This window comes from Salvelinus namaycush, chromosome 34 (genome assembly GCF_016432855.1).
Source record: "Salvelinus namaycush isolate Seneca chromosome 34, SaNama_1.0, whole genome shotgun sequence".
NCBI lineage: Eukaryota > Metazoa > Chordata > Actinopteri > Salmoniformes > Salmonidae > Salvelinus > Salvelinus namaycush.
The window spans coordinates 13,240,413-13,266,983 of NC_052340.1; the positions used below are offsets into that span (position 1 = coordinate 13,240,413).

At 45.8% G+C, this 26,571-nt stretch overlaps 1 protein-coding gene across 1 annotated transcript in view; it reads left to right on the top strand.

Annotated features, from left to right (window-relative positions):
- LOC120028654 (PTB-containing, cubilin and LRP1-interacting protein-like) overlaps nucleotides 1-25,901 on the top strand; it is a 37,022-nt gene extending 11,121 nt beyond the window's left edge. Inside the window, exons 2-3 of the mRNA XM_038973865.1 lie at nucleotides 254-400; nucleotides 23,638-25,901. Coding sequence (XP_038829793.1) covers nucleotides 254-400; nucleotides 23,638-24,135 — 645 coding nt within the window. The 3' untranslated portion in view covers nucleotides 24,136-25,901. The remainder of the gene's footprint in view (nucleotides 1-253; nucleotides 401-23,637) is intronic.
- The last annotated feature ends 670 nt before the right edge of the window (nucleotides 25,902-26,571 follow it).

A 26,571-nucleotide genomic window follows, 5' to 3' on the forward strand; every position in this document is an offset into this window, starting at 1 on the left:
TAGGTCCCAATTTGACGTGATACTTTGTGATTTTATGATTTGTGAAAAATTGTATCTTTCTGTGTTGCTCTATGTCCACAAATGTTGATGGACGGCTGGTTGGATGTATGGATGGATGAATCGATACATTAATGTAAGGGTGGATGGACGGACGGGTGGGTGTGTGGGTAGATGGATGGATGGGTGGGTGGATGGATAGATGGATGGATGGGCATATTGATTGATTGATTGACCATGACATTATCTCCCCCAGCACTTCCAGACGATGCTGAAGACCAAGCTGAACGTTCTGACACTGAGGAAGGAGCCTATGCCCACAGTGATATTCCACGAGCCGGAGGCCATCGAGTTGTGCTCTACCACGCCGCTCATGAAGAAAAGCACCCATAACGGCTACAAGGTACACACACACACACACGGTTATGTGTGTTTCATTGGTGTGTATCACTGGTGAGAACAATGGGCTTGTGTTAGAACTGTAATCCTGGCACATATCGTAGGTGTGTGTTATGGGCACATGTCTATCAATGTGTGTGTGTGTTTGCCTAGCTGTGATAACTGTCTAATTTAGATGTTTATCCTGCGAGCTGCCTGAGTCAAAGTCTATTCTCTGTTCAACCTAAAACAAACAAACAGTCCTGCAGGTTGAAAAAGCAGGACAGACACATGTTCTGTTATTACAGACAACACTTCCCTGTGTGTGCACAGGGGGGAAGCCACTAGACTGGGGTAGGGGCACAGTGTGTTATGTTGGCTGTAACTAAGGCAATTTCCAGTTGTGTGTGTGTGTGTGTGTGTGTGGGTGAGATGGTGGGAGATGTTTGGCAGGCTTGTTAAGGCTTTCACATCAGCTCATTTGGAAAAGGCTTTGAATATAAACACACACCAAACCACTGGCTCACTTATGATCTAACTCATTCAGTCACAACACACCGAACACAGACAACCACAAGCCAACTTGACGTTTCACCATGGACAATGAAGCTCTATTCTTTTTGAGTGACCGGCTATGCTATGTGCTAGTAGGAAGAACAGGTCAGGTTGTACCTTTTTAAGAGGGTTGCACATGGAGATCACATGGCTGACTGATTAGAAGAGCAGACACTATTTAGTGCAGAGGTGCTGATCTCTGTCAGGACAGGACTTGTTCCAGAACACCTGCGAAAATGTTCTGCTGAAATCCAACCAGCCATCCTGTATAACCTTCTGGCAGGACAGAAGAGAAGGGAACAGTGGGGCTTTTGGTCTTTAGGTCTGGGGCTCAGCACAGCCAATGGGAAACTGACAGTCTCCATCCCAAATTCACCCTGTTTCCTAAGTAGTGCACTATAAAGGAAACAGGGTGCCATTTGGGATGCACACACTGACTGGGGTTTTGGTCTCCAGTTTGTGTTGCGGTGCCAGGCTAGCCTTTGGTGTTTGTGCATGCCTGTATTTTTCCCAGACTTCTGTCCTCTGCTGAACTGTGAGGTTGAAGCTGATTAGTTGGAGCTCCTCAGTGGACCTCACTGTCCAGTGTGAACTAGTAAGGTCTCAATCTGCCCACAGTCTGTAGTACACACGCATGCACAGACACACACAGTCCCTTTTCGCCCTCCCTTTTCCTCTCGCCTCAGACGTCTTTTCAAGGTAGCTTTGAGAGAGCTTGGTTTTGTTTCCATGGATACCACTACATCTATTTATCAGGGAATGCCAGCTACAAAATATGATATATATTTTTTTACTTGTTTACTTACTCACCCTGGCTCTATGCTGTTCCAGGGCTTTCAGTTTATGTAGGAAAGCAGAGGAGAGTAGAGACGATTTCCACACCTACAGAAGTAGGGCTTTTTAGAGGGGTGGGGATTTGAATACTAACAGCTATATCAGAGGTGTGTGTGTGTGTGTGTGTGTGTGCGCTGATCGTTTTCTCATGGCTCTTTCTTGTCCCTCTGCAGAAGACATATGGTGAGCAATAGGTTTGGAACATCGAAATACAATAAAATCACAGTATCGAATTTCAATAAATATAGAATCGTGAGAATCGCAATGCATATCATATCGACACCTAAGTATCGTGATAATATCGTATGGTGAAGTCCCTGGCAAGTCCCAGCCCTAGCCTCCACCCACCCACCTACCCCAACCCGACTTCCGCTATCCCCCTGCCAATGCTAACGGCTGCTGGGATGAAAAGCTATTTCTCAATGTTCCCCTCTCTCCCAACCAACAGCCTCTCTCTGTCAGGAGACTCTCAGTGTGTCTGAAGGGATCAGTTTGAGCAAGGTGACGTACACAATTGCTAATCTTGATCACATAGGCCTAGTTATTTGGGCCTTAGTTAAGGTGATTTGTAGATCAGTGATTCTGCACAGACACTTCTCTGCTCTCCCAACCCCAGAGCCTTGGATAGGAATAAGCAATATGGAGAAACTTCTTACTAGCCTGTCAGAGGGCAAGGTGGAGTTATTACCATATTGCTTATACCTGTACAATCGTCTCAGATCTCAATAAGTGCCTAGGGTGGTACGGGGTTGATTTGGGATTGGGTCTCTCTTTGCCCTACCCTGCTCTGTCTACAACCCAGATCCCAATCTCTGCCATGGAGTCCATAGCTGTGGTCCACACGCGTTCCAACCACGTTTCAACCACTCCCCGTCACTCTGTCAACACTGGTAGGAACCACCTTGACTCAGAGCAGCTGCAGAGGGGCATCAGTGTGTTACTTACCTTCAGGGAGGCATCTAAGCTTTCACACTCTGTGTGTGTGTGTGCACTTGGTGGCTCTGAGTTCAACAGCTCCTCCAGGTAAAGAAGCAGGGAGAGGAAAAGGAGAGCTCCTTATTTCAGCTTCTGTAAAAAGACGCTGCAGCTTGGGAGGGAGCTGAGTTTTCCATTCAGGATTCCCAGTTTTGAGACAGAACACTGACTAACCAAACAAAGAACCATACAAGCACCCCCTGTGAGTGTGTGTGTGTGACTTGGATGTGATCCAGAAAGCGAGAGCTAATCGCCTGGCTCTGGTCTGAATCTCTTTGATTAGATAACGACCCGGCTGCGGAGGGCAGCAGCGGCACATCGTTTCCATGGAGACAAAGCTGAGGCCAGGTGTGCACGTGTGCTCTGAGGATCTGGGTACTCTGCTGCTCACCATCGCGGCTCGTCAGCTAAAAGCTTCAGCCTCAGTGTTCACAGCACTGTTTACACTAGCCCTCCCTCCCCCTACCTTAAGGCATTTACTATTGGTTAGTTGACGACACCATCCTGTCAGACAGACCCCACTGTGACTGGGAAACCAGTGTTTTCCATGGCGTCTGTCTGACAGGATGGTGTCTGTTACACCACCAGACCCTCTCATCAGGCCCTCTTATCTGCCCTCTACTTCTCCCATGGTCATCCATGTCTCAGCCTTACTGAACAGACAGTTGATCTTAGGACTTATTTAAAAAACTACTTTTTCTAAACGTTTAGCGTTCTCTCCGTGGCTTATATTCATGGCTGCCAAGGGAAGCCAGGCTTCCCCAAAAAAGTGAACCCCCACCCAATTTGTTTCCATAATTTTCCTTAAGTTTGTATCTCAACGGACAAAGAATCCAAGTGAGTGAAACAGCGTCCCTGTAGAAAATAGTACAAATAAAGAAAAACCCTTGAATGAGTAGGTGTATCCAAACTTTTGACTGGTACTATATATACATTTGCAGTACACTGAACAAAAATATAAACGCCACGTGTAAAGTGTTTCTGGTTTTCTGATCCACGCCCCTACCTTTTTTATGGTATCTGTGACCAACAGATGCATATCGGTATTCCCAGTCATGTGAAATCCATAGATTAGGGCCAAATGAATTTATTTCAATTGACCGATTGCCTTATATGAACTGTAACTCTGTAAGATCTTTGAAATTGTTAGATGTTGCGTTTTTATATTTTCATTCGGTATACATTTGAATTGATTTCGTTTTGGGTAACGGTCATTTTACTCTGACAAATTGGTTTCATGGACATTTTGAAAAGTTTGAGAGCACATCTTCCCTGGAGTCTTTGGTCAACTTGAGATGTAATAATAGACCAGGATAATGGTATTCTCTTTGCAGACAGACCCAGGGAGGGGTAGGAGGATTTTTGTCTGTTTTCAGTTGTTTTTGAGAACAGGGATTTAGAACCATCTGCGCCAGTCGGGAGCTGTGTACTATGTGTGACGGAATCCCTTGAGCTCTTGGAAATTCTTTTCTGGTCCTGTCGCTGTATATTACATTAGCTCTATTTCACTGTGCGATTCTAAGAAAAAGCATTCAAGACAGATTTTCAAGCTTTAGAAGGTTCATTGTGTGTTTATAGTGCGTGTTTGTGTTCGACAGATAGGGTGAGAGTAAAAACGAGAGAGAAGCGAGGGTGAGATCATAGATCGTGTGTCTGTCAGTGAGGCCTTTGTTTCGCTTTGCACTTTGTATTCTAATGTACAGTGCCTTCAGAAAGTATCCAGAACCCTTGACTTCTTCTACATTTTGTTATGTTACAGCCTTATTCTAAAACTGATTAAATTGTTTTTTTCCCCCCTCATATCTACACACATTTTGGCTAATTTATATTTAAAAAAAGAAAAACAGAAATATCACATTTACATAAGTATTCAGACCCTTTACTCAATACTTTGAAGCCTCTTGGAAGTGATTACAGCCTCAAGTCTTCTTAGGTATGACGCTACATGCTTGGTACACCTGTATTTGGGGAGTTTCTCCCAATCTTCTCTGCAGAGCCTCTCAAGCTCTGTCAGGTTGGATGGGGAGCGTCGCTGCACAGATATTTTCATCTCTCTCCAGAGATGTTCGATCAGGTTCAATCCGAGCTCTGGCTGGGCCACTCAAGGGTATTCAGAGACTTGTCCCAAATCCTCTATTGCGTTGTCTTGGCTGTGTGCTCAGCGTCGTTGTCCTGTTGGAAGGTGAACCTTCGCCTCAATCTGAGGTCCTGAGCGCTCTGGAGCAGGTTTTCATCAAGGATCTCTCTGTACTTTGCTCCGTTCATCTTTGCCTCGATCCTGACTAGTCTCCCAGTCCCTGCCTCTGGAAAAACACCCCACAGCATGATGGTTCCAACACCATACTTCACCATAGGGATGGTGCCAGGTTTCCTCCAGACGTGACACTTGGCATTCAGGCCAAAGAGTTGAATCTTGGTTTCATCAAACCAGAGAATTTTGTTTCTCATGGTTTGAGAGTCTTTAGGAGCCTTTTGGCAAACTCCAAGCGGGCTGTCATATGCCTTTTTCTGAGGAGTGGCTTCCGTCTGGCCACTCTACCATAAAGGCCTGATTGGTGAAGTGGTGCAGAGATGGCTATCCTTCTGGTAGGTTCTCCCATCTCCACAGAGGAACTGTAGAGCTCTGTCAGAGTGACCATCGGTTCTTGGTCACCTCCCTGTCCAATGCCCTTCTCCTCCGATTGCTCAGTTTGGCTAGGCGGCCAGCTCTAGGAAGAGTCTTGGTGATTCCAAACTTCTTCCATTTAAGAATGATGGAGGCCACTGTGTTCTTGGGGACCTTCAATGCTGCAGACATTTTTATTTAATTTAATCCATTTTAGAATAAGGCTGTAACGTAACAAAATGTGCAAAATGTCCAGCGGTCTGAATACTTTCGAAGTCACTAAGTGTGTGAGATGGTGTGTGTTTGTGTAAGGCAGATGTCTGCTTTAAATTAACTACTTTCTATTGGCAGTGACAATCTCAGCCAGGGCTTCCCTCAGATTGGTCCCTTTTGATATAAAATTCACTCTGGTTTGCTTTGAGGCTCTTTATATACTTCCCCACAGTCAGATTATGTGTCTGCGTCCAGAATGAAGGAAGGAAGTTAGAGGTAGTTTCGCCAGCCAATGCTAACTGGCGTCAGCGCAATGACTGGGAGTCTATAGTATCTGCTAACACGCTAACAGATTCCATAGACTTCCAGTCATTGCGCTAACTCTAGTTAACAATTGCGCTAGTTAGCAACTTTCTTCAAACTGCATGCAGAGACATAAAAATGGTATCCACGAGTTCATCCTGCTCAGGGGAAGTAAATAAAGGGCCTCATGTAAAAATCTTGAAGTATCCCTTTAATAAACATATAGAAAAGTCCCAACACATTAAAACCTGCCTATTTGGCACTCCAGGCAGACTCAAGCAAATGCTCAAAGTATCTGTGAACCCAAGTCTGACCACAAGTCCAGCTTTTCAGCATTATAATCCTATTTATCCTCACCATCTCTCTTACTGTCTCTGCTTGCATTTCACAACATCACTTAACTTAATTTTAGAGAAGTGTTAGAACAAAGCACTTCTGTATTTTTGTCCATGAAAAGAACAATAAAAATGTTGAATGTGGGAAGTGGATATAAAAACAGGAGTTCATGAAGGAAGGGAGATGTTGAGGGGTGAGTGCAGTACAACAAGCAGTCTTCGACACAGATAGTGGATAGAATCTCACAGAAAGCCACAGGACCCCAGGCCATCAGATAGCTTAGGTTCTGGCAAAATGGCTGCCTATACCTTCACCACACTAAAAACTAAGGCTAGGAGTGACAAGATCTGTCTGTGAGCTCATGATGTGCTCTTTCTGCTAGCATGGTTAAGCTAGTTTAAAGCTAGAATGTTAGCTTACCCTCAAGCCATGCTATGCATACCACCCTGCATCCCACTGCTGGCTTGCTTCTGAAGCCAAGCAGGGTTGGTCCTGGTTGGGAGACCAGGACTGCTGGAGGGCCAGAAGGAGGCACCTTTTCCCCTGGTCTAAATATCCCAATGCCCCTGGGCAATTAATATATATTTTTAACCTTTATTTAACTAGGCAAGTCAGTTAAGAACAAATTCTTATTTACAATGGCGGCCTACCGGGGAACAGTGGGTTAACTGCCTTGTTCAGGGGCAGAACAACAGATTTTGTCAGCTCGGGAATTCGACCCAGCAACCTTTCAGTTACTGGCCCAGTGCTCTAACCCCTAGTCTACCTGCCGCCCCACGATGATTGGGGACATTGCCCTGTGTAGGGTGCTGTCTTTCGGATGGGACATTAAACAGGTGTCCTGACTCTGTGGTCACTAAAGATCCCATGGCACTTATCGTAAGAGTAGGGGTGTTAACCCTGGTATCCTGGATAAATTCCCAATCTGGCTCTCATACCATCACGGTCACCTAATCATCCCTAGTTTACAATTGGCTCATTCATCCCCCTCCTCTCCCCTGTAACTATTCCCCAGGTCATTGCTGTAAATGAGACCGTGTTCAGTCAACTTACCTGGTAAAATAAGGGTTAAATAAATACATGTTGGCATACTATTACTCAGCTCATTTTTGTTGAGAGCGAGAGAGCGAGAGAGCGAGAGAGAGATCTGGTGGCAGGAATTCTGGGGGTGTGAAGGACCCCATTGTGAGTCTGTGGACTCACTGGGATGTAGCCAACAGCATCTGTTTTGTCTACACACACACCCGTCCCCCGCCCACACACACAAACAAACAGGCCCTGTTATTCAACACAAGCCAGCAAGCTCATACTTAACACTTAAGGCTCCTGAACAGCTAATCATATGGCTACCCGGACTATTTGCATTGACTTCCCCCCACCCCCATTTTACCTACACTACCGTTAAAAGAACATCAAGTTGATCAGAAATACAGTGTAGACATTGTTAATGTTGTAAATGACTATTGTAGCTGGAAATGGCTGGATTTTTGGGGGGAATGGAATATCTGTGTAGGCGTACAGAAGCCCATTATCAGCAACCACCATTCCTGTGTTCCAATGGCATGTTGTGTTAGCTAATCCAAGTTTATCATTTTAAAAGGCTAATTGATCATTAGAAAACCATTTTGCAATTATGTTAGCACAGTGGAAAACTGTTGTCCTGATTTTAAGGAAGCAATAAAACTGGCCTTCTTTAGACTAGTTGAGTATCTGTAGCATCAGCATTTGTGGGTTCAATTACAGGCTCAAAAGGACCAGAAACAAAACTTTCTTCTGAAACTCATCAGTCTATTCTTGTTCTGAGAAATGAAGGCTATTCCATGTGAGAAATTGCCAAGAAACAGAAGATCTCGTACAACGCTGTGTACTACTCCCTTCACAGAGCAGCGCAAACTGTCTCTAACCTGAATAGAAAGAGGAGTGGGAAGCCCCGGTGCACAACTGAGCAAGAGGACAAGTACATTCGAGTGTCTAGTTTGAGAAACAGATGCCTCACAAGTCCTCAACTGGCAGCTTCATTAAAAACACCAGTCTCAACATCAACAGTGAAGAGGCGACTCCGGGATGCTGACCTTCTAGGCAGAGTTCCTCTGTCCAGTGTCTTTGTTCTTTTTCCCATCTTAATCTTTTCTTTTTATTGGCCAGTCTGAAATATGTATTTTTCTTTGCAACTCTGCCTAGAAGGTCAGCATCCCGGAGTCGCCTCTTCCTGTCTTAACTGCATTGTTGGCTAAGGGCTTGTAAGTAAGCATTTCACTGTCAGGTTTACACCTGTTGTATTCAGAGCATGTGACAAATAAAATTTGAGTTGATGCTTCGGTACTTTGGCGACTAGTAAGTATTTTTTAAACCTCCTGTTTTGGGCTGGATGTGTCAATGTGTAGTTCTCACATGCATAATCTATGAGCAGAATTACTTACCTCAATTAGCTAGCCATGAAATCCCTAGTTTGAAAGCAACGGTTTTCTGAAAGCTGTGCAGCGCTATTTTCCCTACATTATCTCCCCACGTTGGCCAGCCCCTAGCAATTTGAGTTTGTCACTGAGTTTCAGTCCCTCACCTTTTGAGTGACAACTAGCAAGACGCACAAACAGTAGAGCAAGAGAGCGAGAGCAGTGACGTGGTGCACATATCCCTACTGGATCGTGGAAATGTATCATGGCGCCGGAGAAGATGGCTCCTAACCACCTTTGTTTTGTTTTTTGCATTGTTTGTAACTTACTTTTTAATACTTATTCTGTACATAATGTTGCTGCTACCGTCTCTCATTGCCCGAAATAATTTTGGACATCAGAACAGCGATTACTCTCCACGAACTGGCAGAAGCTTTTTTCCCCTTTAACCAGTCCAACGTAAAGGACATACTGCTTTCCCGGGAACAGGCCCAAATCCCCGTCATTTGCGTGAAGAGAAGACAGAGAAAAACAGGACGGAGGTCGGGCTGCCTTCTGAGAATTTGTAGGCGATCGAACAAACCCCCACTGCCTTCCATTCTACTAGCTTACATGCAATCATTGGAAAATAAAACCGATGAGCTACGAGGAAGATTAAACTACCAACGGGGCATTAAAAACTGTAAAATCTTATGCTTCACGGAGTCGTGGCTAAACGACAACATTATCAACATACAGCTGGCTGGTTATACGCTGTAGCGGCAGGATAGAACAGCGGCGTCTGGTAAGACAAGTGGAGCGGACTATGTATATTTGTAAACAACAGCTGGTGCACGATATCTAAGGAAGTCTCAAGGTTTTGTATCTCATGTTAAGCTGTAGACCACACTATCTACCTAGAGTTTATCTGTATTTTTCGTAGCTGTCTACATACCACCACAGACCGATGCTGGCACTAAGACCGCAGTCAATGAGCTGTATTCCGCCATGAGCAAACAGGAAAAGGCTCATCCAGAGGCGGTGCTCCTAGTGGCCGGGGACTTTAATGCAGGGAAACTTAAATCCGTTTTTTCCAAATTTCTATCAGCATGTTAAATGTGCAACCAGAGGGGAAAAATCTCTAGACCACCTTTACTCCACACACAGAGACGTGTACGAAGCTCTCCTCGCCCTTCATTTGGCAAATCTGACCATAATTATATCCTCCTGATTCCTGCTTACAAGCAAAAATTAAAGCAGGAAGCACCAGTGACTCGGTCAATAAAAAAGTGGTCAGATGAAGCAGATGCTAAGCTACAGGACTGTTTTGGTAGCACAGACTGGAATATGTTCCGGGATTCTTCCGATGGCATTAAGAAGTACACCACATCAGTCATTGGCTTCATCAATAAGTGCATCGACGACGTCGTCCCCACAGTGACCGTACGTACATACCCCAACCAGAAGCCATGGATTACAGGCAACATCTGCACTGAGCTAAAGGCTAGAGCTGCCACTTTCAAGGAGCGGGACTCTAACCCGGAAGCTTATAAGAAATCCCACTATGCCCTCCGATGAACCATCAAACAGGCAAAGCATCAATACAGGACTAAGATCGAATCATACTATACCAACAGGTTTTAAGCAGACCACCATAGTGCCTGTGCCCAAGAACACTAAGGTAACCTGGCTAAATGACTACCGACCCATAGCACTCACGTCTGAAGTGCTTTGAAAGGCTGGTCATGGCTCACAACACCATTATCCCAGAAACCCTAGACCCACTCCAATTTGCATACCGCCCTAACAGATCCACAGATGGTGCAATCTCTATTGCACTCGAACACTGCCCTTTCCCACCTGGACAAAAGGAACATCTATGTGAGAATGCTATTTATTGACTACAGCTCAGTGTTCAACACCATAGTGCCCTCAAAGCTCATCAATAATCTAAGGACCCTGGGACGAAACACCTCCCTTTGCAACTGGATCCTGGACATCCTGACGGGCCGCCCCCGGGCGGTAAGGGTAGGTAACAACACATCCGCCACGCTGATCCTCAACACAGGGGCCCCTCGGGGTTACATGCTCAGTCCCCTCCTGTACTCCCTGTTCACTCGTGACTGCATGGCCAGGAACGACTCCAACACCATTAAGTTTGCCAATAACACAACAGTGGTAGGCCTGATCACCGACAACATCGAGACTGCCTATAGGGAGGAGGTCAGAGACCTGGCCGTGTGGTGCCAGGACAACAACCTCTCCCGCAACATGATCAAGACAAAGGAGATGATTGTGGACTTCAGGAAAAGGATGACCAAGCACGCCCCCATTCTCATTGACGGTGCTGTAGTGGAACAGGTTGAGAGCTTCAAGTTCCTTGGTGTCCACATCACCAACAAACTAACATGGTCCAAGCACACCAAGACAGTTGTGAAGAGGGCATGACAAAACTTATCCCCCCCCAGGAGACTGAAAAGATTTGGCATGGATCCTCAGATCCTCAAAAAGTTCTACAGCTGCCCCATCGAGAGCATCCTGACTGGTTGCATCACTGACTGGTATGGCAACTGCTCGCCCCCGACCGCAAGGCACTACAGAGGGTAGTGCGTTCAGCCTAGTACATCACTGGGGCCAAGCTTCCTGCCATCCAGGACCTCTATATCAGGCAGTGTCAGAGAAAAGCCTTAAAAATTGTCAAAGACTCCAGCCGCCCTAGTCATAGACTGTTCTCTCTACTTCTGCACGGCAAGCGGTACTGGAGAACCAAGTCTAGGTCCAAGAGGCTTCTTAACAGCTTCTATCCCCAAGCCATAAGACTCCTGAGCATCTAATCAAATGGCTACCCAGACTATTTGCATTTGCCCCCCCCCCCCCTTCTTTTACACTACTGCTACTCTGTTATTATCTATGCATAGTCACTTTAATAACTCTACCTACATGTACATATTACCTTGACTAACCGATGCCCCCGCACATTGACTCTGTACCGTTACCCCCTGAATATAGTCTCGCTGTTATTTTACTGCTGCTCTTTAACTACTTGTTCCTTTTATTTGTATTTTTTTAAAGAATTGTTGGTTAGGGGCTTGTAAGTGAGCATGTTACTAAGGTCTACACCTGTTTTTGTTTGGCGCAAGTGACTAATAAACTTAGATTTGATTTGTGATGTAACACGCATTTTTCTGTGACAACTTTTAGCTTGTGGGTGCTACTTTCAGAACTACTGGCTAAAAAGTATACAAAAGTACTGTAGAATATCTTTAAACAAACTTCCACACCTTCACGTGCAGCTCTGTCCCTAGCCAGCTGTACTGGCTGACTCAGTAAGTGGAGAAGAATGTTAACAACCGCCTCAGGAATGCGGAATTCTCCAGGAGTTCTTTGGTGGTAATGTAAGGGGAGGCCTACAGAGAGAGGGACCTCAGTAGAGACAAGGTGCAAGTACTACACACCCCCCCCCTATTCCTTATATAACACATTACGGTTGGCCGTAGCTTTATGAGTGTGTTCTGTAGGGAATAGGGAGACATTTTGGACACAGATACAATGGTGGTATCCCAAATAAGACCAGTATGACCCAGAACATTTTCAAAACCTACAATGCCAATACAGGAAAGGCTTTCTACTAGAGTAGCTAAACCAGGGCTGCCGTTGCGTGTTTTGGTTTTATGGACATGGCTCCCTCTATCTGTTAGTCAGAGGAGGTTGGTTGCACCTCAATTGGGGAGGATGGGCTCGTGGTAGTGACTGGAACAGAATAAATGGACTGTTATCAAACACATGGTTTCCATTTGTTTGATTCCATTCGTCTCTGTTCCAGCCATTATTATGAGCCCTCCCATCAGCTAGCCTCCTGGGCTGTCAGTCCTCAGAATGGTATGTGAATTAGTTCAGATTTGGAGTACGTCCAGGGAAAAGTGCACAGTGTTTTAATGAGAAGTGTTCCCAACAACAAGTACCTGAACATCAGTCCTTTCCCAAAACAGCACTTCTCCAGCTGGACTCGCGTCCTTCGCTCTTTCTCGTCTTATCTCTTTCTCTTCTCTTCTGTTCTCTCCTCTGATACACAAATCAGCTGTACATCTCCATTCAGTAAACAGTCTGGGATAGAGAGGGAGAGGTACAGAGGGGGGTAATGCAGCTGCTGGATGTGTCCTACTGCTGCACACGCACGTGTGCACACACTCACTCAGACAGAGACAGCTACCCCCTCCACCCCCATTCACTTGACCCCCCCACCTCCCTCTGGCCCACCTCCTACCCCCCACCTTCCCTCTGTCTGGGCCGAGAGGAGAGAAGGAGCCAGGATGTCCCTGTCAGTGTCTGTCTTCCTGTTGGGTTTAGGAAAGCTGATCTGCGGATGTTTGCTCTTGACTCCCTGGCCCCTCTCTCTGCCTCTATCTCTCTACCACCACCTCTTTTCTCCCTCCTTTCGTCCTTCTCACCTCTCGCTGGTCTCTACTATGTGTTGATCACTCATAATGTGCTGTGTTCAGGTGACCAGTTAGGTCTTTTTCTGGTGATTCAAGGGGAAAGAAATGACAGATTATTTCACAAAGAATCATCTGCACAAACATTCTGTACTCTCTTGGCAGTCATGGTTCAGCTTTGTCTTTTGTAAAGTGTGCGTGTGCTACGTGCGTGCGTGTACGTGTGTGCGTACATGTACGAGAGACCGGGAGATGCTGAGTAAAAACAACAACAACAAAAATGAGACGGAGAGAGGAAAAGAGAGAGGAAAAGAAAGAGGAGACTGTAGCGAGACAGAGAGCGAAAGAGAGAATCCTCTATAATCCCAGTGCTGGTAATTGTGGCCACATGTTTATCCACACAAGCTAGTGTTTAGCCATGTCCTCTCTCTCTCTCTCAGAGTGTCTGTCTAACCAACTACAGCAAAGTAATGTGTCTTGTTTAACTAGTAGGAATCATACGTATATTCAGTACCTTTCAGGCCCCTAACCTAACCACTGATACAGAGTCAGATATTATTTTAACCCCCTAAAAGGTTAAGATTAGGATTGGAGGTAGGCCAATCTGATCTTAGATCTGAACCCATCTCCCCCAACCAATCAGTAATCTATGGCTTGTCCCAACTGACTCCCCTATCTTGTACAATGCAACCTTTGACTCTCCTACTCTACTATTATGTACCCCTCATCAGTCACCCACATAACTGCTGCCTACACTATCACTCCACATCTCCCTCCTCTCTTCACAGTCCCCTCTTCATATCCATGCTTTAACTCTGTTATAGCCACCAACACACTGTTCCTGCGCCTCACAGCCTGCCTGTCTACCTTTATCTGTCTGTGTGTCTGCTCTGTCTGTATGCCTATCCTTGTGTCAGTCTGTCTGTCTGTATGCGAGTGATCCACTCTGGCTCTCTGGCATTCCTCTGCCTCGGGCCCTCAAGGCTTTGGCTTTCCCTGGTCTTTTTTTTCTGGTCCCTGTGTTCAGAATGTTCAGATGGAACCAATATGCTGCCTTCATCAGGATCAGCGCTTGGCACTGTTAGCAATTAGCTATGGAGGGATGGCTGGAGGGATGGGAGGCTGGCTGGCTGGGGGAAACGCATGGGGAGAAATGAGGAATCTGTGCCGACTGTGAAGCTATGTAGAGCCCAGGCTGCATGATTTAGGCCCCCTGGCCACCAGTCAGACTGTGAGGCTGCAGCACACAAACGGGGACTGAGATGAGTTATCATCAGCTCGTCAAAGATGACACACACACACACACACACACACACACACACATCATTACACTTGAGGAGGTGTCAATCCCTCTAGCATACAGACTGACAAGCCCGGACCCCTTGTCTCTGACACCCCCGCTGGGTCGTCACAGACACACACAGCGATAGGGTTGAGCAACACGTCTGTGTGTCAAACACTTTTCTAAAAGGTAGAGCGGTCTGAAAAGGGATTGTAACACAACAATGCTGCCACTGTCTGTCCGTTAGGCTTGGGCGGAATCCAGACTGTCATACAGACCTTGTGACATTCCGGGATATTCGGTAATAACGGCACTGAATACAAGGGCCACTATTTTTAAACCCCACTGAGCCACTGTAACCCGAAGGTTAGCAATGCTAACAAGTCCATGTAAAATCCCATAGAAAATGCTAACTAAATGCTAGCGACTGCATTTTATACAGTTTCTGACTTAAACTATTTGCAGGAAAGACGTCCCAGCTCACAAAACAAATTATTGGACAGCAAGGCTCTTGATCCAGGAGGGGATTCTCTGCTACTACCAAGCAAAGCTTGATTTTGGAAGAAGCTAGCCACTTAGCTAGATACAGTTGCTAGCTAGCTACTAAATTAGCAAACCAAATGCACAACGGCAGAGCATTTAGCACATTTTAGAATGTTAACTTAATGGTTATAAGATGCAATGCCTTCGGAAAGTATTCAGACCCCTTGACTTTTTTCGCATTTTGTTACATTATAGACTTATTCTAAAATGGACTCAAATCCTCAGTAATCTACACACAATACTCAATAATGACAAAGCGAAAAAAGTGTTTTATACATTTTTGCAAATGTATTAAAAATGGAAAAAAAAGATTCTCTGGTCTGATGAAAACAAGATTCAACTCTTTTGGCCTGAATGCCAAACGTCACATCTGGAGTAAACCTGGCACCATCACTACGGTGGAGCATGGTGGTGGCAGCATAATGCTACGGGGATGTTTTTCGGTGACGGACTGGGAGACTACTCAGGATCAAGGCAAAGATTAACGGAGAAAAGTACAGAGAGATCATTGATGAAAACCTGAAGCGCTTAGGACCTCCGACTGGGGCGAAGGTTCGCCTTCCAACAGGACAACGACCCTAAGCACACAACCAAGACAACGCAGAAGTGGCTTCGGGACAAGTCTCTGAATGTCCTTGAGTGGCCCAACCAGAGCCCGGACTTGAATCCGATCGAAGATCTCTGGAGAGACCTGAAAAAAGCTGTGCAGCAATGCTCCCCATCCAACCTGACAGAGCTAGAGGATCTGCAGAAAAGAATGGGAGAAACTCCCCAAATACAGGTGTGCCAAGCTTCATACCCAAGACGACTCAATGCTGTAATCGCTGCCAAAGATGCTTCAACAAAGTACTGAGTAAAGTGTCTGAATACTTATGAAAATGTGATATCAGTTTTATTTTTAATAAATCAGCAAACATTTCTAAACCTGTTGTTGCTTTTTTTAGTAAAGGGTATTGTGTGTAGATTGATGAGGGAAAACATATTTTATACATTTTAGAATAAAGCTGTAACGTAACAAAATGTAAAGGTGTCTAAATACTTTCCGAAGGCACTATATCTAGCTGGTAAACATTTTAGTTGTGAATTCCATGCTGTAATTAGATCACCTGGTACATGCTGCACAATAGTGTGTGACTCACAAGGCTCTGGTTATCTCTTGTTGTGTGCTGGTAAACCAACACCACGTGACTGGGGACTATTATCTGACAGCTGTAATGAGAGAACGTCTTCTTCATCTCCTAATTTATTGAACAAGTTGACTGCAGCTATTTACTTAAAGGTAGCTACAAATATTCAAAAGTATTTAAAAAAAAGTTTAAATACTATTGACCGTTTTGAAAACCATCCCATGGCTATTTCCAAATACCCCGGTATACCGCCTAAGTCTACTGTCCATACGTCGGTCTGTCTTTCTGTCTGTCTGTCTATGAGGAGTTTCCGAGCCTCTCTCCTGAGAAGGAATACATCATGGTATATAACTAACTGTCTGTATGATTAATAGACTCATGTGAAACCCCTACCCACCTGCTTTCTGGTGTTTGCCTGTGAGATTCCGTTGAGCACTGACGTGTGTGTGCATGCGTATGTGAGTGTGTACTGGTGCATTCGTGTGTGTGTGTGTGTGTGTGTGTGTGTGTATCCAAATATACAGGAAGGTATCAGACCCACCTTCAGATGGGCTGGGCTTACACACACACACACACACACAGTCTTGTACAACTAACCTTGTGGGGACACATAATTCAGTCCGATTCAAAATCCTAATTTTCCCTAACCTGTACCCTAACCTGAAAGCCTAACCTTAACCCTAAACCTAACTCTAGTTCCTAAACCTAAAACGAACCCTAACAAAATGTACCCAGTTGGTCAAATTTTTGTTTACTATTCTTGTGGGGACTTCTGGTCCCTGCAAGTATAGTTAAACACGTCCACACACACACACACACACACACACTACTCCAACATTCCAGTTTCCCAGGTGAGGACTGTCACCCCCTCATTCTTTCATCCCTGTAAATCAGAGGAGAGGAGGCATTTCCTCCTGTTTTCAAATGTTTACAGCAGACATGAACACAGGCTGCTGTAATGTTGTCTTGGTGAGGTCACAAATGCACAGTGAGATTCTGTTCAGCAGTCCGTATAAAATGACCTTTGTCTCTGACTGGAACACACACACACACACACACACACACACACACACCTCCATGCTGATAATATAGCCCTGGGACAAACCCACCCGTACAAACTTCACAGGTAAGTACTGCATCTTATCTTAGCCTGGGTCCAGTCTATTGCTGCAGACAACTTGTCCTTCTCAGGTATGACCACTACAAGGAAGTAGGCTTAAGAAGAAACAGACTGGCACCCAGGCTAATTTAATCTATATAGGATTATCTAAGCAGAGTTCCTCTATTCCTGTGTATAGTTGTCAGTCCTGTGTATAGTTGTCAGTCCTGTGTATAGTTGTCAGTCCTGTGTATAGTTGTCAGTCCCTTTCAGACAATTTTGTGAACTCTGTACGGTTCACTTATTATATATTTTTTTCAGTATTAACACTCCAAAGGAACCCTCAAAAGAGCCCCCGAACCGAACTGAGACCATCTCGAGAGTTCTGAGTTCGGTTCGCTTGAATTCCGCAGCCCGGTTCCCTTTTTTTTTTATCCCCTTTTCTCCCCAATTTTCGTGGTATCCAATTGCTAGTAATTACTATCTTGTCTCATCGCTACAACTCCCGTACGGGCTCGGGAGAGACGAAGGTCGAAAGCCACGCGTCCTCCGAAGCACAACCCAACCAAGCCGCACTGCTTCTTAACACAGCGCGCCTCCAACCCGGAAGCCAGCCGCACCAATGTGTCGGAGGAAACACCGTGCACCTGGCCCCCTTGGTTAGCGCGCACTGCGCCCGGCCCGCCACAGGAGTCACTGGAGCGCGATGAGACAAGGATATCCCTACCGGCCAAACCCTCCCTAACCCGGACGACGCTAGCCCAATTGTGCGTCGCCCCACGGACCTCCCGGTCGCGGCCGGCTGCGACAGAGCCTGGGCGCGAACCCAGAGACTCTGGTGGCGCAGCTAGCACTGCGATGCAGTGCCCTAGACCACTGCGCCACCCGGGAGGCCCCCGGTTACCTTCTTTAAGGACAATGTGAAGGCAAAGCTCCCCAGGTTCGCTTGTCATTATTCCCCCACCACACACTAGACTACTGCAACACCGTTTCCCTTGCCATAAACCTTTACACTAGACTACTGCAACACCGTTTCCCTTGCCATAAACCTTTACACTAGACTACTGCAACACCGTTTCCCTTGCCATAAACCTTCACACTAGACTACTGCAACACCGTTTCCCTTGCCATAAACCTTCACACTAGACTACTGCAACACCGTTTCCCTTGTCATAAACCTTTACACTAGACTACTGCAACACCGTTTCCCTTGCCATAAACCTTCACACTAGACTACTGCAACACCGTTTCCCTTGCCATAAACCTTCACACTAGACTACTGCAACACCGTTTCCCTTGCCATAAACCTTCACACTAGACTACTGCAACACCGTTTCCCTTGCCATAAACCTTCACACTAGACTACTGCAACACCGTTTCCCTTGCCATAAACCTTTACACTAGACTACTGCAACACCGTTTCCCTTGCCATAAATCTTCACACTAGACTACTGCAACACCGTTTCCCTTGCCATAAACCTTCACACTAGACTACTGCAACACCGTTTCCCTTGCCATAAACCTTTACACTAGACTACTGCAACACCGTTTCCCTTGCCATAAACCTTCACACTAGACTACTGCAACACCGTTTCCCTTGCCATAAACCTTCACACTAGACTACTGCAACACCGTTTCCCTTGCCATAAACCTTTACACTAGACTACTGCAACACCGTTTCCCTTGCCATAAACCTTTACACTAGACTACTGCAACACCGTTTCCCTTGCCATAAACCTTTACACTAGACTACTGCAACACCGTTTCCCTTGCCATAAACCTTTACACTAGACCACTGCAACACCGTTTCCCTTGCCATAAACCTTTAACCTAGACTACTGCAACACCGTTTCCCTTGCCATAAACCTTTACACTAGACTACTGCAACACCGTTTCCCTTGCCATAAACCTTCACTGTAGACTACTGCAACACCGTTTCCCTTGCCATAAACCTTCACACTAGACTACTGCAACACCGTTTCCCTTGCCATAAACCTTTACATTGGTGCCACAAAAGAGAGAAGATTATGTGCAGGTTGAAAAACTAAATGTGTGCTGTTTTTGGATATTGATTAGCGATTGTCAAGGACGCATAAAAATGTGTGGAGTTTTTAGTTCAGATTATTTGTTTGCAATATGTGATCTATAGGCTAAGAGTTTCATCAGCTGTTTATTGATTGTGGGGTTTGAATAGTGAGAGGACAATATATTTGGTGACATCACAAGATAGGGTACAACATCTATTCCAGCTCTTAAAGGGGCAGTAGCCTACCTTGTAGAATGTTTATAATTACCACATTATTTATTCTGCAGTTATTCTATTGCTATTTATTCTATTACCAACTGGAGGTATATCTAGCTATCCGATAACGCATTCTGATTGAATGGCTTGTCCTGCACTTTTGTAAAAACCCAGAGTGCGTGTTGGAAATAGATCTTGGTTTCTTTCTAAACCTACCAATGTGAATGCAAAGAGGACTCCACAAAATAGTTGAAGTGAACATGTCTTCTGCTGATTGAGCCTCCGAGACAAGTAAAAGGAGATTAGTATAGCTCTACATCCTCACTGCACTGATTCCAGCCTACCCCAACCTACCTACCTATCCCTTACCCACCCTACCCCAACCTACCTACCTACCCCTTACCCTCCCTACCCCAACCTACCTACCTACTCCTTACCCCTCCCTACCCACCCCTTACCCTCCCTACCCCAACCTACCTACCTACTCCTTACCCCTCCCTACCCACCCCTTACCCTCCCTACCCCAACCTAACCTACCTACCTACTCCTTACCCCTCCCTACCCACCCCTTACCCTCCCTACCCCAACCTAACCTACCTACCTACTCCTTACCCCTCCCTACCCACCCCTTACCCTCCCTACCACAACCTGCCTACCTACCCCTTACCCCTCCCTACCCCAACCTACCTACCTACCCTCCCTGCCCCTTACCCTCCCTGCCCCTTACCCTCCCTGCCCCTTTCCCTCCCTGCCCCTTTCCCTCGGTCGTGTTAGAGCAAACATGTTTAGTCTGTGTGATATTACAAAGACCAAAGAGAACTGCTGTCAATGAGGGGCTTTGAGGACAGAAATACTGCAGAGCCCAGTGAGTGAGACTGAGGAGTGAGGGACTCTTTGTGGAGCGCCAGCCAGCCTCGGAGGAAGAGAGGCGGCCTCTGTTCCCCTGTAGCAACCCCAAACACCTCCCACGTGTGTGTGTGTGTGTGTGTGTGTGTGTGTGTGTGTGTGTGTGCATACGCACGTGTATGGTGAGGTGTGCTCACTAGTCACCCAGTACAACCGGTAGGCCAGGGGTCTCTAGAATGGGCCAGTTGTCCCTGCTGACCCCTAGCCACTCCCAGAGCTGACTGACACAGAGCAGAGTACGACCAGCCTGACATGGGGCAGCAGGGGACAGTGTGAGAGTGGATAGTGTCAGAGAATTGAGTTGGACAGATAGATCTAACAGACATATAGATTGGATTTGAATGCTAAGGTCGATTTCAATTATTCGTTTTTAACATGTGTTATTGGCATCAAGCCATCCAAATGCTTTGTGCAGTCTAATAGTAAGATGTCTATATATCCAATACATATGTCCATCCACAGGCCATCATTACCAGCCTGCACTCAACTACTAAGCGGATCTAAAACAAACTCTATAACCTCAATACAAAATGTAAAAAGAAAATAAATCACTCAAAAGACCATAATAACTAATTATTGCTTGTTTTATACTTTATCTCCACTGTAAATATCCTGGTGGGTGGATGTCAGTTGGCTGAGAGTGCGGTGTCAGTGTGGTCCGCTTGCTTAACCGCCTGGCCTCTGGGGGTGCTCCAGAGGTTTTCCCCATGATGGATCTGCTGGAGAACCGTCAGGGGAGAAACGTTGTGGTTGCCCCCTGATGACAACCATACTGCCTGAGGCTAAGGCTGCAGCAGCTGGATCTAGTGACTAGAATTCTCTCTGTACTCTCGTTTCCGCTCTCTGTTCATCTCTCTATTTATGTCTGCCTCTCTTGCTTGCCTGTTCTCTCTTTTTTTCTGTCCTCTTTCTCCATCTCGCTTGCTCTGTCTCCCTCTCTGCATTTCACTTGCTGTCTCCCTCTCTCCGTTTCGCTTGCTCTGTCTTTGTCTCGCTCACTCCCTGGGTTGCTCTCTGTCCCCTTCTCTGTCTTTTGCTCACTCTCTCTCTCGCTTGCTTGCTTGCTCCTTCTCTCTGTCCTTCACCTTCTACTCCTCTCTTCCACCCCTCCCCCTTAGCCCCTTCCCCTCTCTCCATCTCTACAGAGTGGTTCAGTTGGTCATGGTAGTGGTAGTCAGGACCGTGGATGTAAAGGGATCTTGGTCTACCTTGGCTCTGGCTGTGTGTGGTGAGGACTAGTGTTTCTCACACCAGCCAGCCAGTCTGAAGACTGTTCTCTGTTCTTCCAGGCTACAACATTACAGGGTTGTAATAGTTTGTGGATGGAATGACTGGAACTGAGAAAGAAAGTGTCTAAACGGGAAGGAGGGAGGGATGGATAGAGAGGGAGAGAGAGACCGGGGCCAGATATAGTCCTTGTGGTCACAGGACTTCCAGATGGAAGAAATAATTGTCCTTTTTTTTCTTGCTTGTCTCCTCCGCATTTCCTGTTTGTCAATATTTCATTGATACTGTTGCATGTCTGTGTGCCCCTGTCCTTGGCATATTATCAGATAGCACTGTATCTTTCAGAGTGACTGTTGTGTTGTTTGTATACAGTGTTTTGCGTACAGTATGTGTATTTTGTGTCTTCACGTTTGTGTCTCTTAATGATATACCGTTTTGCCAGCTTGATATTGTGTCCAGAGATGTACGATGCATTCTGATGTCATATGTTATGCTTCAGCTTTTAAAGAAGCACTCCAGCTATTTAAAAAAAAAACTTTTCCTGTTGAAAAACAATATCCAGAGGGAGAGAGGGAGAGAGGGAGATGGAAAGTGGTGTTGGGGGGGGAAAAACATACGACATTATAAAACCCTTGTACACAAACAACAAGTGTGCGGTTGGTCACATAACTGTTTAAATTTAAAAAGCCTTGCAGAGCTTCGCAAAAATGGATACCGCGAAGGCTGTGAAGTTTTACACTTCTAGTTGGATTACTAGGCCATTAAGTCATGCTCTCTCTCCTGACCATCCTTTTTCTTAGATCACACATTCCACACACACATGCACATACGACTACACACACGCACACACACAGTCCGGGTGCTGCAGACTGTTCTAGTGCAGCTTAAGCCCCACTCTCTTCAACATATATATCAACGAATTCGGCGAGGGCACTGGAACAGTCTGCAGCACCCGACCTCACCCTACTAGAATCTGAAGTCAAATGTCTACTGTTTGCTGATGATCTGGTGCTTCTGTCCCCAACCAAGGAGGGCCTACAGCAGCACCTAGATCTTCTGCACAGATTCTGTCAGACTTGGGCCCTGACAGTAAATCTCTGTAAGACCACGAATACAAATTGCATCTAGACACTGTTGCCCTAGAGCACACAAAAAACTATACATACCTCGGCCTAAATATCAGCATCACCGGTAACTTCCACAAAGCTGTGAACGATCTGAGAGAAAAGACAAGGGACATACCAATTAGGATCTGGCTAAAAATGCTTGAATCAGTTATAGAACCCATTGCCCTTTATGGTTGCGAGGCCTGGGGTCCGCTCACCAACCAAATTGAGACTCTGCATGCAGAATTCTGCAAAAATATCCTCAGTGTACAACGTAAAATACCAAATAATGCATGCATATCAGAATTAGGCCGATACCCGCTAATTATCAAAATCCAGAAAAGAGCCGTTAAATTCTACAACCACCTAAATGGAAGCGATTCCCCAAACCTTCCTTAACAAAGCCATCACCTACAGAGAAATTAACTTGGAGAAGAGCCCCCAAAGCAAGCTGGTTCTGGGGCTCTGTTCACAAACACAGACAGACCCCACAGAGCCCTAGGAGAGCAACACAATTAGACCCAATGTGTTTGACACAAATTTCTCTCAGATTACACAGACCCACAAAGAATTCGAAAACAAATCCAATTTTGATAAACTCCCATATCTATTGGGTGAAATACCACAGTGTGCAATCACAGCAGCAAGATTTGTGACCTGTTGCCACAAGAAAAGGGCAACCAGTGAAGAACAAACACCTTTGTAAATACAACCTATATTTATGTCTATTTATTTTCCCTTTTGTACTTTAACTATTTGCACATCGTTACAACACTATTTAAACATAATGACATTTGCAATGTCTCTATTGTGTGAGTATAATATTTACTGTTCACTTTTTGTTTATTTTGATCCATTTCACTTGCTTTGGCAATGTAAACATGTTTCCCATGCCAATAAAGCCCATTGAATTAGAGTGAATGCATACAGTGATTATAATGTGTGAACATGATCCCTGCGGGAATTCAACCCATGACCTTAGCATTGATAACCCCGCACTCTTACCAGTTGAGCCACATAGGCCCATAGTTTTGTACCACTAAATGCTGTTAGATGTTTAACAGCCCCTCTCTCTCTTTCTCTCTCTTTGTGTTCTCTCCACAGGTGACATACCTTGGCAAGGTGACCATCTCAGGGACTCAGTTCCTGTCGGGCTGCACAGAGTCGGCAGTGGTGGGCCTGTGGGACCGCAGGGCGCTGGCCCAGGAAGAGCACCTCCCTGCCAACTCCCTCCTGGAGATCCGCCCCTTCCAGGTGCGCCTGCACCACCTGGACGGACGCGGCGAGGCCTCGGTGACCATGGACACGTACCAGGTGGCGCGCATCGCCTACTGTACGGCGGACCACTGCACGAGCCCCAATGTGTTCGCCTGGATCTACCGGGAGATCAACGACGACCTGACCTTCCAGATGGACTGCCACGCCGTGGAGTGTGAGAGCAAGCTGGAGGCCAAGAAGCTGGCCCATTCCATGATGGACGCCTTCCGCAAGACCTTCCACAGTATGCGCAGCGATGGACGCATCCACAAGAGTGGCTCCTCGGACGAGTTCGCCACCGACGACTCCGCTCCAGACGACTCCACCCCCGAGGAGGACGGCTGAGCACCAGGGTTTCCACCGCCTCCCCCGGTCACAAGCCCGTGAGGGGAGGTGCACAGGGGCAACCGGAGCGCACTCTCTACTCTCTGTCTCTCTCTCTCACTCTACTTTGGTTTTAAGGAAAAAACATGGAACTAAAACTGACCGCAGACTGAAGGATGACGAGGACGTAGTTTTAAAAAGGGGAAAATAGGAGGACAAAGGAACAACATGAGACCTAACATATGTGGAAGCGAAACTTATCTAGTGCTGCCTCTTTGGATAAATCGGTCCTCAAACATTTGGATAGCCATTGACGCGCCTGATCTGCCCATAAGAGATTAGTGAAAAATGGTTATAAGACAGTTACATTCCCATCCGATGCTGCGGTCTGTCCGTCCGTCTGTCTGCAATGTGCAGAGAGACTATGCCTCTTTACACCACCTCTTGCCCCACCCCTTCCCGGCCCAATCAAAATCCCAGATCACTTCCTAAAAATCCCAGATCACTGCCTCCCGTTCTGATTTTTTAACAACAGCACTATGAAGTTAAGAGTTATGCCTGTAGCACTGTTAAATGTGTGGTTTCAAAAAGAAAGCCTTGACTAATATATGTGTGGAAGGTTGCCGGGAGGAGGGAGGTCCTGACATATTTATTAGGCTACGAGAGCGTCATCCCTTATCAATCACATTTACTTCCTGTTTTGAAGCATACCAAAAGTGAGTCTTTTAGCTGTGTCTTCTTTGTTGGCTTTGTGCCTCACTTCTCACACACCAAGGCTGGTCTCTTAGTCCCGCAGTCCCAAACGTTGTGCGTGTGTGTAGTCGTGCATGTGCATGCGTGTGTGGAATGTGTGATCTAAGAAAAAGGGTCGTCAGGAGAGAGCATGACCGATAATGGCCTAGTAATCCAACTAGAAGTGTAAAACTTCTCACAGCCGTCAATAAAGAATGCCTGAAGCCTCTTGGCCTGTGCTGAATGTATTATAGGTATGTTGTGCTGCAAGCTCCCTACACCTTTTAGTTACTTCGTTTTTTTAGTACATTTCTTCTACATTGTTATATGTGGATTAGGTGCAGTTTAGCAAGGGCAGTTTTCTGTACAGACACCTTAAGGTAATGATTAGGTCTCGTGGGCTGGATGCGTGTTGAGTCCATGAACAGACACACATGTGCAGACACACAGTGTTTCACTGTGCTGTCGAAGGGTAAGAGCGGCCATTTTGGGGCAACTGGAAGAACCCATGACACAAGAGCGCCACCCCACCCCCCTTTCTAACAAGACTCTTTTGAATGGACTGGATGCTGGTACTCACAGTGGGGGTGGGTCATGCATTTTGTCTGTTGTGTCTAAAGCCGATTTTATTAAGATGGCTCTGGTCGGTACGTACATATATAAATATATACATTGTATTTGAAACTCATTCAATAAGCTTATGTAAATACAAAAATGAAGTATCCGTTTCCAAATATTACAGCATTAAATGTTGATAGCTATTTTAAATAAACAGCGGGAACATCAAAGACAGCCACCAGTGTTTTAAAGTCAATTGTGAATATGTAGAGTTCCATAGAACTGGCTGTTAAGAGGGTGTGAGCCCGGGACACAGGGCTTGACATGCCAGGATGACAGGAGGAGGGAATGTTTATAAAGCTGTAGATTACTGTGTCATGTCTTGTCTGAAGGGTCAGATGTGCTTTAAATGTCTGGAAATGTTACCGTAAGTGTTTTCTATACAGTATTTGCAAAGATAAAGAAACAATCACATATAAACTATTTACCAAGACTGACTGGTGATGCCGAAGTCTTTTTTTTGTTACAAAAACGCTCATATTGATTCGAGTTGGCTGTGATGTTTTGCCTTCATAACAAATGTTTCTCACAGTACTAGGAATTGTACATGTGGGTGAATTTCAATGGCTGTGTGTGTATTAGGTTTGTGTACACATACAATATTACAGCCAGAGATTTGCTCCAATCCTACGAATCATTTTGTCTCCATTTCTTACATTCATAGACCGTAAAGCTCTTTCCATTGTTGTGGGGCTCATTCCCTTCAAACACCAGGAATGTGTGGCAGCCATTTTGGTGCCCACGTCTCAAGGTATTTCCATAACGCGGGTGTTTATACCGTTGGCTATCATCACAGAGTTTCTAAACCCAGAGGTGCAACATGACAAGACTTCCGGGGAACGCTTGCGAAGCAGGCCGGGGTTTGGGTTTGAGAAGTCATTGAGAGAAGTGAGAAAGGATTTCTTAGTTCGTCTAAAGGCACAACCTTATGAAAGTGACAAACTGACACTTTTTAATTTATCAAAAACAACTTTATATCGAAGGAGTGCCTTTGATTTGACAGCCTGCACATGCTCAGTTCGGTGCGAGACGACCGTTGGACCCGATGACGTTTCTCCGCATGAGGTCAGCTAGCCAACGTTGCCGTGACATCACCTACAAGCACGA